General features: G+C 43.3%; 1 protein-coding gene across 1 annotated transcript; it reads left to right on the plus strand.

The window, feature by feature from the left end:
* SKA1 (spindle and kinetochore associated complex subunit 1) lies at positions 1–17074 on the plus strand. The gene is made up of 7 exons (XM_039733352.1): positions 1–306; positions 1084–1187; positions 1787–1911; positions 2784–2875; positions 6300–6437; positions 11128–11297; positions 14825–17074. The coding sequence occupies exons 2-7, from the start codon at positions 1088–1090 to the stop codon at positions 14971–14973; spliced, it is 774 nt and encodes a 257-aa protein (XP_039589286.1). The 5' UTR covers positions 1–306; positions 1084–1087; the 3' UTR covers positions 14974–17074.
* The last annotated feature ends 246 nt before the right edge of the window (positions 17075–17320 follow it).

Here is a 17320-nt window from a genome sequence, read left to right on the forward strand (position 1 = left end):
CGCTCCCCTCAGCGCGCATGCGCCCTCCCCGCCCTCACAACGCCCGCCCGAGCGCGGCGGATTCAAACCGGGGCTGGAACCGGGCCGGGAACCCGGGCTGGAACCGGGCTGAAACCGGGCCGGGGCAGCCGCGCCCGAGCCCCCTCCTCCCCCAGCCGAACATCTTCCTCCTCCTGAGAGAGTGGGACCGTGACGAAGGCCGGGAAGCAGCGGCGCTGGGCCTGGTGAAACGTGAGGAGAAGCGGGCGCTGCCGCCGGGCGCTGGGGTGGCCTCGATCCCCCTCAGGGTGTCCTGGTTCCAGGCAGGTACGGAGGGTGGGCAAGGCCGCAGGTGTCTAAGAACGGTTTAATAAGCGCGGTAGTTGGTAGTATTTTAAGCCAAAAGCGAAATAAAGGCTTTTTAGGAGTTTCTAAGTGTGAGCCGCCGGAGGGAGCTGTGTGAGCGCTCAGTGCCGGGCCACAGTGTCAGTCACATGGTATAACTTTTTATTTTAATCAATTCCTGTCTATAATAGGGTTAATAACTCTATTATTATACGCATATTGTGTATTATTATACACATATAATATATACATATATTATTATATGGTAACTGATATATAATGCTCTTTTTGCTGCCTCCAGACTTCACTAATAATCGCTAACAATTTTTTTTTCTTAATTACATTAAAAAAAATACATCTCTTTAAACATCAATCAGTCATCTGATGTAGTCTTGCTAAGTCTTCTAAAACTGCCTTATATAAGCTAGGTATTTCTTGGCTTTTGCAGAAAATTCCAACTCCTTTTTTACTGCGCACTTCAGTGTAGTAAGGATGCTCCCAGTCTCGTTGCACTGATATCACACTGCATTTATCTCCAAAGTTCTGGGAAACTTATTGCCTTGTCTAGTGCCACTTTATGCATCCCTTCCTGCCTTTGGTTTAGTATGATAAAAGAGAATCACTCCATTTACTGTTTCATTTATGTTCCTTTTGCTTCTTTGATAGATCAAGGTCCTTCTAAAAATTTTGCTTTTGTAGGCAATGTTTGCAACTCGGGTCTTTGTTAAATTCCTGCCTTCATTTTTGTTCCCCCCTCAGTGTGATGATGAAGGATATGGCATCCTCAAGCCTGGAAGATTTATGCCTCCACATCAATATGAAGATTTCAAATATTAAGATGTGTCTCCTATTGAGAAACATAGGTAAACAAGAGCAACAGTGAGGTTTGGTTTGCACTTCACTCGAGGAAAGACTGGGGGGCTGGAGCTGGGAAGGGGCTGAGCCTGGAGCAAAGGAGGCTCAGGGGGGGCCTTGTGGCTCTGCACAGCTCCTGCCAGGAGGGGACAGCCGGGGGGTCGGGCTGTGCTCCAGGGAACAGGGACAGGAGCAGAGGGAACGGCCTCAGGGCAGGCTCAGGTTGGACACCAGGAGGAATTTCTCCCTGGAAAGGGTGCTCAGGAACTGGAACTGCCCAGGGAGGTGGTGGAGTCCCCATCCCTGAAGGGATTTAGAAGCCATGTGGCTGTGACACTTGGGACACAGGTTAGTGGTGGCCTTGACAGTGCTCTGGAGAAATAGCTGGACCTGCTCTTAGAGGGCTTTTCCAAACTTTTAAGTGATTCCATGAACTCCGTTGGCTGTGTGGAGTACAGGGCTGACAGTTTGGCTTGCTGCTTCTCCTGGAGGGATGTGGTGGCTGAGGAGCAGGGAGTTAGATAATCACTGCTTGTGAAGGGCAGGAATATTGGATTTTGTTTTTGTTCTTGGGAGACTTTGTAGCTTCATGTTCTCTCTTTTACAGGTGAGGATAATTCCCGCAAGCCTGTGCTCCGTAAAATACAGAAGGAGGTGATCCTTGTACATGATCTCCTGAATGAAATGGAAAATGAAGTTAAACAGCAAGAAAAACTGAAAGATTCGCTCAAAGTAATGTTGGTTTTTTTTTTCCTGTTCATAAAATACTGAAAGAGTCAAAGCAATCTTTGATTTCAACAAACAATGAACATTAAAAATTGTATTTTTCAAGGATTGTACATAGAATCATAGAATTGTAGAATGGTTTGAATTGGAAGGGACCTTAAAACTCATCCAGTCCCACCCCCTGCCATGGGCAGGGACACCTTCCACTGTCCCAGGCTGCTCCAAGCCCCATCCAGCCTGGCCTGGGATATTCCCAGGGATCCAGGGGCAGCCACAGCTGCTCTGGGCACCCTGGGCCAGGGCCTGCCCACCCTCCCAGGGAAGAATTCATTCTTAATATCTAATCTAAGTCTATCTTCCTTTATCCTAAGGACATTAAAATCATGTCTTTGTCACTGGCCTCAAAAAAATGTCGTTATCATAATAGATACAGTGATCTAAAGAGCAGTTCTACTTACACATCTTTGCAATAGCTGCACAAAGTGTTCAATTAGAATATTTGTCTGTTACTCTACGGTGTGTTTTCAGTGCCTTTGTTATGCTTTTTGTGGAAATGTTTTCTGGGGAATAGAGGTGAGTTTACCATAGTATCTCATCTCCACCACCACCATTCCCCAACCAGACCTTGCTCAGGGTACATTGCTAAAGTTCCTTTTGCCTGCTCAAATTTCTCTGACATTCTGAGGGCAAGGACAGATACTCTTTTCTTTGTCTCTTTATTAGTTTTCCTGGGGAAATTATGAGATAAGGAGGTGAGATGATGGGGAGAAAACAGACACCTCTTAAAAAAAGCTGAAAATTAATTTAGTATTGCCCCAATTTCACTTGCTTGATGTTAGTAGGATGAGATTTCTGATACAGTCTGATATTAATTTCAGGAGATGCAGAAGGCTGCTGAGAGAGATCAGAAGGAAGCACAGCACCTCCTGGAACACATTCCACGCTATCTGCCCAAGCCACCCCAGAGCTGGTATGTGCTACCTGAGCCCAGAGGATTGGGCTGCTCCTGGCACTGTCCAGCTCCTGGCACTGTACAGCTATGCTCCTTTCACTCCACACTCACCAGGAAACTGGGAGCCAAAGTTGTGTCTGTTGATTCTGGAGTTTTCTCTTGTCCAGGCTTATGCCAGCACCCCAACAAATCTGTCAGGTCAAGTCTATAAAATCCCAAGTTGTTCCCATGGGAGCTTCCAGGGGTAGGTGTGAGGTAGTAGAAAGCAAGTGCTTTTCTGAGTCTGAGCATCCCTTCCTTTAGAATCACAAACATACTGCATTGCCCAATAATTAAAGGGTTTGTAACTGCAGTGCCTACTCATTAAAGGGTTAGTGACCAGAATGCTGGGTCATTAGAACTGGAGTTCACCACTGCCCTTCCAAATACAATTAAAAACCAAAAATCCTCCAACTCAGTTGTCTTTCTGTGTGACTTTGAACTGTGTTTGTGGTAGTCTTGTTCTCTATTCCCTACAGCAATCCTGCATTTATTTCAGCTAGCTATGACACCCCCTTGCCTTGGTGAGGGCTGTGGTAAGAAGCTTTTCAGAATCAAGTAGCTCAAGTGTGTGGAAATGACAAGTATGTGAATCAAGAGCTGTTACTTGGAAAGCTTCTAAGACATTTCAGCTCCGAGTTTCTCATCTCTTTCTCCATCCTGTTGGAGCTGCTTTTTTTTAATGGAGTGTTGTTAGTGTGTCTTGTGCAGGTGGGGTCATTTGCAGAGTAACCCTTAAATCTTGGAGATCCCAGAGTTTCTTTCCCTCCTCGTAGCTTGTCAGAAGGCAATGCATTAGTGTGAACTCAGTGCTTCCAGTATGTGCCTGAATCAACCAGCTTTACTTGGTCTGGTTCCTCATGCCAGAGAAGCCTCAGTCTCAAAACATGACAGACATGTTCCAGCAAAGTGAAAGGTTAAATGTGTGGAAAGAGGGTTCTAGAAGAGAAAAATGAGTGGTAATTTTTGTTGGTGTGTAGCAATGTGATCATTGGTGTAGGTATTTTATTGAAACTGTTCTTAGCTGGTGAAGGGATGACTTGTGCAGAAGCTTTTTACTTATTCTCACCCTTTAGAGATGAACCCCTCCGTTTAGGAAACAGCCTTTCAAAATGTCTCTAGGGATGATGTGTTCCTTTTCAATTTAGATGTGTGTAAGAATTGAAGTTTTTCAGAAATTGCTGCTTTGGTTCTGCCTTTCCAACATAACTTCCTTTCTTGTTGTAGGAAATCCTTTGTCTTAACTTTGTGTTAGATCCTGGAAATTGCTTAGATTTTAATGAGGCTTGTTCAGTGATTGTGCCACTTCCGATGGCAAAAGATTCTTTAGGATGTTGGTTTCCCTTACAATCTTATCCTGCTTGTGATTAGGAAGTTAATTGTGATATGACTTTAGCCAGTTCTTCCCTTTCTAGAGAGAACCACAATATGTAAAACCAGCCAAGCTTTTCTGACAATTTTCTACACATTGTGCTCAGCCAGCTCACAGCTGCTGTTCTGTCAGTGTCAGTTTGTTGCTGGTTTTTCTTGAGTAATAATACATTGTGTGATGATGCCATTTGTCAAAACACACTTTCTTCTTTTTTCCCCATTTTGTCAGTTCTTGGTATTCACTGTGTTGTGCAGTGGAGGGTCAAGGAAGTGTAAGAGGGGACATAATTGTTCAAAACCCACTGTATCAGTGTAAATATGTTTTCAAGCCTCTTCCCCAAACCTTCCTTTCCTGACCTCCTCCCTTTCTGTTCCCAGATGTGTGGGGCTGTGAATATTAATGTGAAGTGATTTTTGTGAGATCATGCAGAAAGCAGAGGAGCACTTGAATGCTGGTGAGACAAGCCTTGAAGTCCCTGGGTAAATGAAAACACCCACACAGAGAAACTCAGCGATTCATGGCTTTAGCTATTGTTTCTCTCCTGCATCCTTGGGTTTTTTAATCTTGTTTACCAGAGGAATCTCACTGAAATAAAAAGCAAATTCACTATCTCTCAAGCTCTTTGTATCCCCTGTGTTTGCTGAGATTCAGTTTCTCTTTCCACCAGAGCCAGATTTTAAAAAAAGCATAAGTTTTTTCCTGGGTGGAAACACAAAGGAAGGCTGTATGATAAGGGGAATCATCTAGAAAAGGTTTGTTGCAGTGGGATAGACAGCAGGAGACTGGAGCGTGGGAGGAATGAAGTTTCAAGATGTGAACTTGCTTCCCTTGGTTCTTGTGTTTATCCTTTCATTCCAAACCCCTCCTCCACCACCACCCGAAATGCACCCCCCTCCCCTTCCCCTCCTGTTTGCTGACATTCCCTGCTAGCTGCTGGGTGCCAGGATTCACCCTCCCAGGATTTTGTTGCTGTTCAGATGCAAACAGATGCTCTCCAGATGATGACATCTGCGTAAGTTTGGCTGCAGATGTCCTGGGTTTCCGAAGGGCTCTGTGCTGTGTCACAGAGCTGCTGCCGTGCCTGTGTCAGCGAGCAGGCAGTGTGCGAGCCCAGCAGGTGGCACTCACTGTCCTCTCCATGGCACTGCTCTTCCTCGGGAGCACATCAAGTGACGCCTGAAGTCCTGGCCCTGGGCTGGGCAGATGGGGCACTGCTGTGCCCTTCGCTGCCGTGGGACCCCGCGTGCAGCAGTGATCTCTTGTGGGACGGTCACATCCAAGCACAGGATTATTTCCTTGTCCAGGTCAGCTCTGTACTGCTTTACGTAATTCTGCTGCTCACCCCAGTAATGCCCATGTGTTCTGATGACAGTGGGTTTGCCCATATGCACCACCTTTGCTCTCCTGCTGAGGAGAAGCTGGGTGGGTGGCTGGCAAATCCCTTGGGGTTCGAGGCTGTAAGCTGAGGGTTTAGAGGAAGGGTGAATTTATAAAAATAATGATCTAATAATCAGGAAAAAAAAATTCTTTCACCTTTTGAATCTTGCCTAAAAGATTTTTAAAAGTGTCTGCTAGGTGATGTAGAATTTCTTTGCTTCAGAAGTTTAATGGATGAGTCAGGCTTCCCAAGATTTGAACCTGTTTTAAAAAGCTATGAAGTATTTCAAATCTGCCCGTTAAGGCTGCAGCTCTGGGCTGTGTTTCATCTGATAAAAAGCCAGGCTTGCATTGTGTGAAATGTAATGGTACATTGAATTCTGAGCTGTGCCATGCTGCACTTGGACTGCTTCCAGCTCACCTGCTAGCAGCCTCTGTAGCAGAGAAACCAAGAGCTGTGCTGAAGTCAGCTGAAGGATACAATTTGAAACAGAGTAGGCTTGCTTTACTGGTGTTTCTTTTGTGAAGTATCATTAACTGTGTTCATCCAGCCTAACAGATAGGCTGGAATTTAGTCTGGGACTAAGCAGTGTAGTGGAATTCTCCTTCCTACTTACCTGCTGTTTATGCACTGAATATTCCTTCATTTTACAGCAACACGGTGCCAACTGTGAATCACAAAGGAGAAACAAAGGCTGTAGAACTCAAAAATGAGAAGAAACCTGCAAAACAGAAAAAAGCCATTAAAGAAGTAGCCTTAATAACCACAGAGGAGTTTGAAAGTGTTCCTGCGTAAGTAAGAGTGGCTTCCCTTGTACCCTGGCATATCAGTTTGGGTGACACACATAGGTTTGGGAGAGTGACCTCTTGCAGAGCTGGGACTGACAGAGATTAAATATTTCATGGGGTGAAACATGACAATAGCTTCAAATGGTTTAAATGCATTTTAAACCATTTAGCAATGGTTTAAATGGTTTAAAACCATTAGCAAACGTGAAAATCAAATTAATTGGTTACTTGGGCTCCTCTTTATGCTGGTATTGAGAAGATGAAAACTGATCAGTTAAAACCCAAACCCTTTACCTCACTCTAACTGTATGAACAGAGATTTATTAGCTAACAGGAGAATCCTCATCTTGTTTTGAGAACTGACATTAAAAAAAAAGAATCATCATCACATAACATGGAGTATTTTTATATATGTAGAAAGAAAAACAGTGATAAATGCTGTTTTTGTTTGACACAAATATTGGTTTCTGGAAGCTTCAAGTCTTGACTTACCAATCTGTTTTGAGACAGGAAAAGCAATGAGACTTGTTAAAAACAACAACAACAATTAAAAAAAAAAAAAAAAAAAAAAAAAAAAAAAAACCCCACTTTGCACTGAAATTCCCAAATTTCTGGAATAGAAAGCTGTGGGTGTTTTCCCCTAACATCAGGACCTGATTAATGGATATCCTTCTCTGGAGTCTGACATATAGAAATAACTTCTTAAGTGGCATTTGGGTGGCATGGGTAAATGTTGCTGCAAGAAGAAATTTCTCTTGATGCCTAAGGCTAAATTGTTATTGAGACTGTAGATTTACTGTGTTCCCTGACAATACCTGTTTCAGTAAGAAATATAGTTTTGAGTCTACTTTACTTAAGGCTTTCCAATAATTTTTTTTCTATAGCCTTCAAAATTTTCAGATGAGTAATGCCCATCTTCTTCCTTATCCTGAATGTTGAGCTAATGATAAAGGACTTCTTAGAAGAGCAGGCACCTGGTATTTTTATTCTGCAGAACACCTTAGGTACTTTGTGGATTTACTCCCTGAGGTAGTTCTTTCCTGAAAAAATTATGGGAGGATAAAGCTGGAGCCTGGGAATTTTTTGTCTTTATCTCTGCTGTGGCAAGAAAAAATAGACACAGACCATTCCAGACAAATATTGTTTTAACTTTCAGTTAAGGCTATGATCTTCCACATCACAAGACAGGTGGAAGGACACCTGGGGGCATGGTTTAGTGTGGCCTTGGCCATGCTGGGGGAAAGGTTGGACTCTGCTCTCAGAGGGCCTTTCCCACATAAAGGAGTTTATCATAACCTTTGAAAGTGGAAGGTTTTCCTCTGCTGTTCACGGGCGTGGAGGATGGGGGCAGAGGCCAGACAGGTCCTCTTCCTATGCATTACAGATTCACAAAACCACAGAATAAGCAGAGTTGGAAGGTACCTCTTGTGGAAATGTTGCAGCTGTGTTGGAAGGTACCCATTATGGAAAGGTTGCAGCTTAGACTGTGCTGGTAGAGCTCTAGAAATAATTTAATTTTATTCAGATGGGAGAAGCATGTTTGTTCTGTGGAGGAAAATTTACATGAATTTACATAGATCTATTAATCCACCCGTATTTCTGTTGCCTGGCAATGTTGTAGTACAAGATTGAGGGAGTACCTGCAATTTCACATACTGATTGACCAAATCTAAGCAACAAATACTTGTAATACAAATTCTCTTACACTGAATGTATTCTCTTGGAAGAATGAGAATTTGTTTCAGGGCCCATTTCTTCAGGTGAGCACTGGAGGTGGGGGGTGGTCACTGAAAAATTGAGGCTGTTTTCACTTACTTTGTGCTGAACATGAAGGAAAATCTATTCCTAACACCATCAGGCCACTGAAAGGGACACACAGGCTTCAGTGACTTCAGAGTCCTAGGAGTGGGCAGCTGGCATTTAGCAAAGGTACACGCTGTGTTAAGGGGCAGACACGGAGCACCCTGATCAAACAGAACACTTTGCACAATAAAAAACCTGCAAATTATCTTACCCTTCAAATCTGTTGCAGGAAGGTTCTTTTTGGAGGAAGATAAAGGACATTTCACAGTACCTGTTTTTGTTAACTTTTGACTTTGAGGCAAAGGAAAATGTTTGCTTTATTCTGTGTCTAGAATTCTTACTCTTTTCTAAAAATCTTTCTGCTGAAAGCATTTTAGGTTCTGTGCATTCATTATAATTCTCAAGTCTCAAAAGATGGTGACTTGGGAGAATACATGGCTATTTTAGCCCAACCATTTTTGAGAGGGCAGGGGGTGGCCATTACAAGCTTTATCTCTTTTAGAGTGGTATATATATGATATAATGATGTTATTCTTTCCTCTGAGGAACACAGCACTGTGGTGTGGTTTTCATACCAAGAGAAAAAATGCTTTGAAAAAGAGCTTCTGTGGATTAAAAAAAGAAACTGCCTGGATCTTTTTTAGAAGAGTTTTCATTTTTATTGCATTTGGAATAGTGAAGCAGATTTTAAAGTTATTTTAAATCTAAATTAAATTGCTGAATTTGGAACTTGTCAACTTTGTATTTTTATATTGGTGTGCGTATGGGCTGAAATAAATGTCAGCATTAACGGGTTTGCCAGCCATGGTTGGGTAGAAACAGGAGAGAGCTGTGGGACAGCTGGAGTTTTTATGATCCTTAGTTATGCACAGAATAAAAATTCCATTTGGTTTTGACAGGGTTTAATTTCAGATTAAAGCATCTTGGATGCCTGAGGGCTTCTCAAAGAACGTTTGTTTTTAGGTTTAGGTGACCCAGTCCAGTTTCAGCTTCAGGATGAGCTGAGGTGCTCCCTTGGCTTTATTAAGTGTTTTCTCTGTCTGTGTGTTGACAGTGGGAGCACAGGAACTTAAATAAAGGTATTTTATACCTCTGGGCAGAGCCTGCCTCGCTCTGCACGCTCCCCTGTGGCACAGAGAGAGCAATAAACAGCAGTTAATGCACACAGGCGAAGCCCTGCTGTGGTTACAGGCTGTGTTCATGCTGTGGCTGCATTTCAGGGGGGGTAGTGCTGCTTTTATTACTGTGCAAAATAGAGCATTTTTATAGTTTTTATAGCTACGGGATGGCTGCACCTCCAACGCTGAATTAATCGAGGTATCAACAAAGTTGAAAGCTGGTTGCAAGTAACTTAGGGCTAGTGAGTTTCAAACTCGGTTTGGAGGCAGAGTAACTGCTTTGAATTCAGTTTTACACACCTCGCAGGCCTCTCTGCCTGGCAGGGACTGGCTGCTGTTGAAATCTACAGCACTTATTTTGAGTTGGCAATTGCAGAATGCCTGTCTGAATTGTGGTTTGGAATATGGAACTTGTAATTTATTACCTACTTCTGCTTTGAATTCTTTGTGTGTTCTCCAAAGATTGAGCCTGTCTGTTCAGATTAAAACAAGGGAGGAACTTGCTGTTCATTGATCTTTTCAGTCTTGCTGTCCCACAGCTTTTAGCCACCTGCTGTACTGACCCGGAGCATTCATTCTTAAAATGAATTGAAACACTTGTGTAATTCCTCACATCTGCAAACCAATACTGAGCGAAACACAAACAGCCAGGTTTGGTTTGTTGTAGCAATGAATGAAGGCCACAGGACAATGCTGGCCCAGCCTTTACTGCCATTTTGGGGGAGGGATGTTGTGTTGTATTTAGCGTACTGCTTGTCATTTGAGTTTCAGATTTCATTTCTGTATAATGGCTTCTCAGTGCGCAGCACTGTTCCTTTTCCTTGAAGGCATGGCTTTACATCCATAAATACTGAATAGCCTTACTTGCAAATCTTCCAGTGTTCTAGTATTTCCACATCACTTTGTTCTTTATCTTCTGTGCTTCCTGTACCTCTAGGCTGTTATCAACAGACCTTATTCTTCTAGTACTAGTATTATGAAATGTTCTGAGAGTTCAGAAATGGATGCTGGTGGTGCACAACCTTATATTCATAGCTCAGTAGGCTGCACAGTCAAATACAGAAGGCAACACAAAACTAGTAGCTCTTCCAAAAACCCCAAAAAATCACAGAATCACTAGTTTGGAGGAGACCTTAAAGATAATCAAGTTCAACCCATGCCCTAACACCCCAACTAAACCATGGCACCAGGTGCCACACACAAAAAACCATAAACAAAACAAAAACCAACCAAACAAACATTAACAAACAAATTTTAAAAAGTACCCATGGTGGGCATGGGGCTGCTGCACTCCAGCTCCACTCCACGCCCACTGCCAGAACGTTCAGTGCCCTGGCCAAACAATAAATGGCTGTAACATCAAACACAGCTTATTTGTGGTGATAATATGAGCCAAGTTGTGCTCCTAGGCAAACATTTCATTTCATGCTGTTTTCTACTTTATTTCTCTGTGTTTAGGTGGTATGCTATAAAAGCAACCTTTATTCCATTTTAAAAAGCTTTTTACAGCTTAAGCACTGAATGCATTCTGCTTAATTGAGCTTTCTAATATTTTATATTTCTGGTTTAGGTTCTGTCATGGCATTTTACCTTCAGGATTGTTAAGCAATCAAGGAAATGAACAGAATTAACTACTACATGTTTTCATTAATACAAAACAGGAGAAACCGCCTCTAACTAGGAATGGCTTCTTCAGTTAAAGCAGATGAAAGAGAAGAATAAACACAGAACTTTGTGACTTTCTGGTTACTGATTCTTATTCTTATTTGTAGGTATTTGAAAGGCCGTATAACATACGACCAGATTAATACAGTTGTTCAAGAGATTAACAAGGCTGTGGTGGGCAAGTACAAGATCTTGTATCAGCCTTTGAAGTCTATGAGTGCACCAGTCAGAAACCTCTACCACAGATTCATCGAAGAAGAAACCATGGATACAAAAGGTTTGGGGTTTTTTTTTTCCCTTGTTAGTACCAAACTCGTAACACTTGGATGTTGCAGCAGAAGTATAAAAATACTGGTCTTTTTTCAGTATTTCTGACTGAAGAGTTTCCCCTAGTGATTGGCTCACTTTTTGAATGTTTTCCTTGAAAAATATGTCCCTTCGATGGTGTGTCATGGCAGAAACTGTGATACACAAAGATTTAGTTTGGAATTACTACAAGGTCTGGCAACTTAGTTTGATAACCAAACCATAGAAATGTGTTCTCAGGTCTTAAACTTGGTTGGACACACACTATTAAAAATTTGTTCTGAAGTTGGGAAATCTGGCTAAATAATTGTGCTGCAGTGGCTTTGTGGAAGAGGTAAGTCCATCTGATAATCTTAAGAAGTTTTCTCCTCTTAAAAGCATAGAAGGAGTGAAAACCAAAATACCTTTCTTTCAATTGACAAATAAGTTGTAATAACAGGCTAGTTTTTCCAAAAACATGTGGCACAGTAAAACTCTGATATTAAAATCTCCTTTTTGGCACGCCTCTCCTCCTGAGAACACGTATGTAATTATTACTGGAGGGGCATACTGCACATGTCAAGCCTGGTGATGTCCTTAGAATGCCCTCATGTTTCCAAGTTCAGGCATAAAGAGTGGAGCAAATTGTCTTCTGTCTCACATAAAAAGAGCTGTCTCTGACAACACCATGGCACCCACCTTCTGTTTACCCCTGTACAGAATGCTAGAACTTCTGCCCCGGGCATTCACTGGGTACTCAGGAGTGCCCTGAACATAAACTGCAACTTTTCTTCCTCCCTTCCTCCCTTCCTTCCTTCCTTCCATTTTGTTGCTCTTCAAGACGCTGGATATTATAGTATGACGATAACATCAGTGACTTCTGGGTTCTAAATGCAGCTTTTCTGTAGGGAGGGAATTCTGATCTGATGGACATGCTGGCACTTTATTTTGAGACCTGTAAGATAAACACAGAATCACAGAATGGTTTGGGTTGGAAGTGGCCTTCAATATTAGCGACTTCCATCCCCTGCCATGGACAGGGACACCTTCCACTGTCCCAGGCTGATCCAAGCCCTGTCCAGCCTGGCCTTGGGCACTGCCAGGGATGCAGGGACAGCCACAGGGTTGGACACAGGACTCCAGATGAGGTCTCAGTTGCCATACAAAGGTCATTGTTGTAAAGGGCTTTATTAAAAGCACTGCAAGCAAGTGCAGCTGGATAAATTCATGTGACTTGCCTTCTGGTTTGGGCTGTGATGGTTTGGGTTCTTTCTAAGCATGTTGTGCCTCAGTTGAACAGCAGCGTATATTAATCTGGATTTCTTAAAGTACTGGCTTCATCAGTTTAATTGACAGCACATTTTTGGTGTCACTGTTCCTATCCTTAGGGCAGTAGTAAAGAGTTTGAGCCCACAGCTGTAGAAGAGAGGCTGAGCATTGGAAGGGCCCTCCTGGGCCTGGGGTGATGCTCAGTCTGCACTGTGATCCACAGTAATCTTGGCTGCAGTGAAGAAGCCATTCTAGCAACTTGGGAAAGCTGCAGCTAGTCAGAGAATTTTCTGTCAGCTGGGGGGCTTAAGTCTGAAAAACTGAAGTGCTTAATTTCTTTAACCACCTGAGAGATGGTTTGTATTTCTTGCTTATCTTGGGAAGTTCAGCTAGGAAACTAGGACATTCAGCATCTGATAGAGCGTGTGTTGTTGTGTGGTAGATAGTTTTGTTTAGGTTTTTTTGTGATTAATCATTTAGAAAGTCTAGAGAAAAGTCCTGGCAGGCTGTCAGATGGTTCTTATCTGGCCAGCACAAAATGATTAAATGTCTTTATCCATTGCATTTTTCAGGATGACGTTCCGCATTCATTGATTTGTTTGTTTAAATCTCTCCTGTGAGTGTCTCTCTGCTTAGGATTCCCACTGGGTCTCAGCCTGGGCCGACTGCCAGCTGACCTCTTCTCTGATTTCAAGATGAGAGAAGATGCTGCCTGGTTTATCAGGGTCACTTCCAGCCTACTCAGGTGGTTCAGTGAATTTAGCTGGTTGCTTAGCACGTGGACCAAACTACTGCCCTTCTCCCACCTCTGATTTCTTCACCAAAAAAAAATCCTGTTCTGCTGAATATTGCCACTCTGGATTGCGAGCAAATATAAGAAGGAATCTTGTTTTATCAAAATTCAGGGCGTTCTGATGCCCCCCCAGATGTAACAGACTGTGAAGGCAGCAGGCAGGTTATGCCTGGCTTCCCAGCACTCTTTGGGTGTGTTGGTGTCCCTGGAAGTTGTAAATGGTCTCTATTTGAGACATTTTCTATTTTGAGCAGTAATGCAGTTTTTCTTTCTTTTCCTAGTAAACAAACTTCCTACTTCTCATCTGTATGTGGATTTGGAGGCATTACAAGCTCTGAGATTCCAGCAGAGTTCCTCTGGGGAAATATCTCTAGATTTTGACAGTTATTGTCTCTGGAAGATTCTACTCCCTGTGAGACACGTGTGTCACCAACTCTCCTGAGAGACCCAGGCTGCGAGAAAACATGAGCTGTTATTTCTCAGCTCTGTCTAAGCAAGATTTTGGGGGACACCGCACTTAGAAACATAATTCTTGGACTTTAGCTCTTCTCTGGCAGCTTTGGCTTTCCAGCTTGGATCAGCTATATCCCAGTGAAACTGGAAGGACTTAATAGAAGGAAGAGATGTTCCATTTTTTCTAAGATGTCACTGCCTCAGTGTTAAGGATAAAACAAGGAGGGAGAATGCTATCTTCTTTTTCTAAGCTGAAACACCCCTACCATTGTGTCCTCCTTCCCATCAGACTTGGAAGAGTGATAATACACATAATTCAGGAATCATTTAGGTTGGAAAACACCTCTAAGATCAAAAATTCCAACTGTCAACCGAGCACCATGTTCACCACTATACCATGTCATCCAGGTGCACATTCACACAGTTTTTTGAACAATTCCAGGGATGGTAACTCCACCACTGCCCTGGCAGCCTGAATTTTAATGACAATTTGCTTATAGAAGTAGTTAATCAACTACAAGAAGGGGGGAGCTCTCAGCTTTGATGCAGGACTTCCCTGTGCCATGTTCTTGGAGACATAGGGACGATACTATTGCAAGTAATTAGTCTTTTCCTGTAATTTTCTTAAGTAATGATAGTTTTTTCTTTTCCAAATCTGATATAAGTCAAGGGAACAGTGGGCTACATAGCTCTGATGCATGCAGAATGGCAAAAGATCTAATTCCAGAACCTGAGTGCCTGCTGGGAGACAGAGCTGATGGAGCGGGGCTTTTGGATGATGCAGTGTCTGAACTTCAGGGGAAGGCTGGCAGTTCTCTTTCTGGTGACAGGTTTTAAAAGTAGAGCAAGGCTCCCAATTCAGTGTGAAGCCATCCTACTGACTGTAGAACTGTGAATTGTAGATTGTGGGATTACGGAGAAGAGGCTGCGCCATCGCTTGCGGAATGCTGAGTGCATCCTGCAGCAGAGTCATTTCTGTAACAAAACCGTTACTTGTTTTCCAGGAGCATTTTTCATTGTGGAGGAGGACATCAAGGCGTTCACTCAGCTGAAATTGGATAAGCGCTTCCACAGCATCCTCAGCATCCTGAGGCACTGCCAGAGAGTGAGAGAGATTCGCGGCTCGGGGCTCATCCGCTACGTCCTGTGCTGACAGCTCCCCGTGCCCAGAGCCTGCCAGCCCTGCCTGGGCTCCAGGCAGCAGCAAGGAGGGACAGGGAGGCGTTTTGAAGCATCTACCCCAAAAAAAGAGTGGTTTATAAGCATTTTAATTTTGCTTTACAAAGTCATGGGGCACTACAAACCCAAACCAGAAAGTCAGCTGGGCACATTTTCTGGTCAGTAAGATAAAAAAATACAAAGTTTTCTGTATTCTCACCATGCTCCTTTGGTCCTATTGTGTTTCTGAGTGGGTTTTTTTTTTCCTGTTTTAATCTTTCTCTCAGAGAATTTTTCTCCCATTTGTTGCTTAAGAGATGGGAATAATGGATATTTAAGTGAGACAAGATGTGGCAGGAGAGGGGGTGACTATGGGATGGGGGGGAAAAGGGGTGCAGTTTGCTACTGTCCCTTAGCTGGGGGTTTTTCTTTTGGTAAATGCAGAGACACCATGAGCCTGGGCTGGAGGCCAGGGGCTGGGCTTGGCCCTCACGTGCTCTCAGGACTGGAGGGGAGACAGGGGAGGTTTTGGGGCCGGGCTGCTGCTGCTGTGGAGTTCTGTTCTGAACTGCTTCTCCTTAGCGCGCGTGAGCCTTTGCTTGTGAGAGCAGCCATTGAGCTGGCACCTTCCCAACACCCAGCCTCACCAGCAGAGACCCTTCCCATCTGCTCCAGTGCCACAGGGGAAACCCAGGATCCTGACCCCCTCTGAAGGGAGAGATGTGTCTGCTGGCTGCTCACAGGAGCCCGGCTGGCGCTGCCAAACCCCACTGCTCTCCGCTGCTGCTTCTGGCTTTTTGCTCTGCTTCAACCTGACCTGATACCCAGCGAGTGCCTGGACCCTGTGGCTCCTGGCAGGCTCTGGGGTCACTGCTGCACTCTGTTCACCATCCCTGGGTGCCATCTCTGCTGATTGTGTCCTTGCTGCTGGTTTGCCTGCCTGTACACCTTCTAGAAAACACAGATTTATGTTTATATGTATGTTCTTCCAGCCATTTCTTTGCCTCAAAGCCCCATAATTCCAAAATTGTAATATTTTGGAGGGAAGGGGGTCATATTTCCCAACTTCCTTGGCAGACACTGATGCCTTAAGTTTTACTTTTCACATTTTCCAGATTCATACTGCATTAGTATGTAACTATGAACTTCACATAAAGCCTTCTCAAGTTCTCACGGTTCAGTCAGACAAAACAATCCTTTTCCAGCCCCAGAACCAAGGACACCGTTGCAGCTTTGGGCCCAAAAGTTGCAAACAACAGCAAAGTGAGGAGAGCAATCTGGGAGGGTGGGACTGCATCACCTGGAGCTGTAATTGGACAATTAACCGCAATTTGGAAATGAACCAAAGCTTATAAAAGTGAAAATTCATGACATGCCATCCATCTTGGGCGTAGCCTCAGCCAGGCTCTTGTACAGGATACAGAGGTGTATCCTTTGAAGGCCCTTTAATAAATTCCTACTTTATTCTTTTAACATTGTCTAGCCTCTGTTCCAGGCAGCCTCTCAAGGCATCAACACCTGTCTCTTAAACCAATACAATGAGTTGGAGTCTTTGTTTAAGATTCCATAGCTACTCAAAGGAAACCTCTGATTCTTTTTTTTTTTCCCCCCAATGCCTCAAACCAATTTCCAGATTTCCTTTTCTTAATCTTTCTTCTTATACTAATTGTACATTTTGGAGTTTTCTACATCAGTTGACCAGGAAGATCTGAGGTGGTCCAAAGACTTCTGGACTGGTAATTCTGCTAGTCCTGTGCTTTTCCTCCAAATTCTTCCCTCAGATACTCAGACTGGCCTGAAACAGTAGGGGTTTGAAGTGAAAATATTCACATTAATAATGAAAATTCAGGTCAAACTTGTCCTGCTTTTATTGCAAAAGTCTTTATTACAGCTTTTGTTATAGAAGGTTGTTTTCAAATTATGTATTAGCATAGTAAGGTTCAGAGTAGATCTATTGTGATAAATATAAACTCTGCAAGTAATAAACACTGTTTTGGTAAGAAAAGCTGTATTCTTTTTCTTTAATGAGCCTATATCTGCTGTTATCCTAACATCTCATCTGAAACGCCTCCTCTTGTACTCTATCATCATTAACATGAAATTTAATGTGCAAAATACCCCAAATGATCTTTGAACTTTGTCAATAAAGAGGTTCTGCTGAGTTTCCAGATTCCCTCTGTGTGTGTTCCTCTCTCTCTGTGTGTGTGTGTGTGTGTGTGTGTGGTGGGGTCTCTACTCTGCATTTTACTGGAATATATTTGAGGACCCTAGACATTGTCCTTGGCTTCTGATGGGTATCAAAAAGCAAGACCTGATAGTTTACAACATTATTCTGGTTTTGC

This window comes from Passer montanus, unplaced genomic scaffold (genome assembly GCF_014805655.1).
Source record: "Passer montanus isolate IOZ18808 unplaced genomic scaffold, ASM1480565v1 scaffold86, whole genome shotgun sequence".
Lineage (NCBI taxonomy): Eukaryota > Metazoa > Chordata > Aves > Passeriformes > Passeridae > Passer > Passer montanus.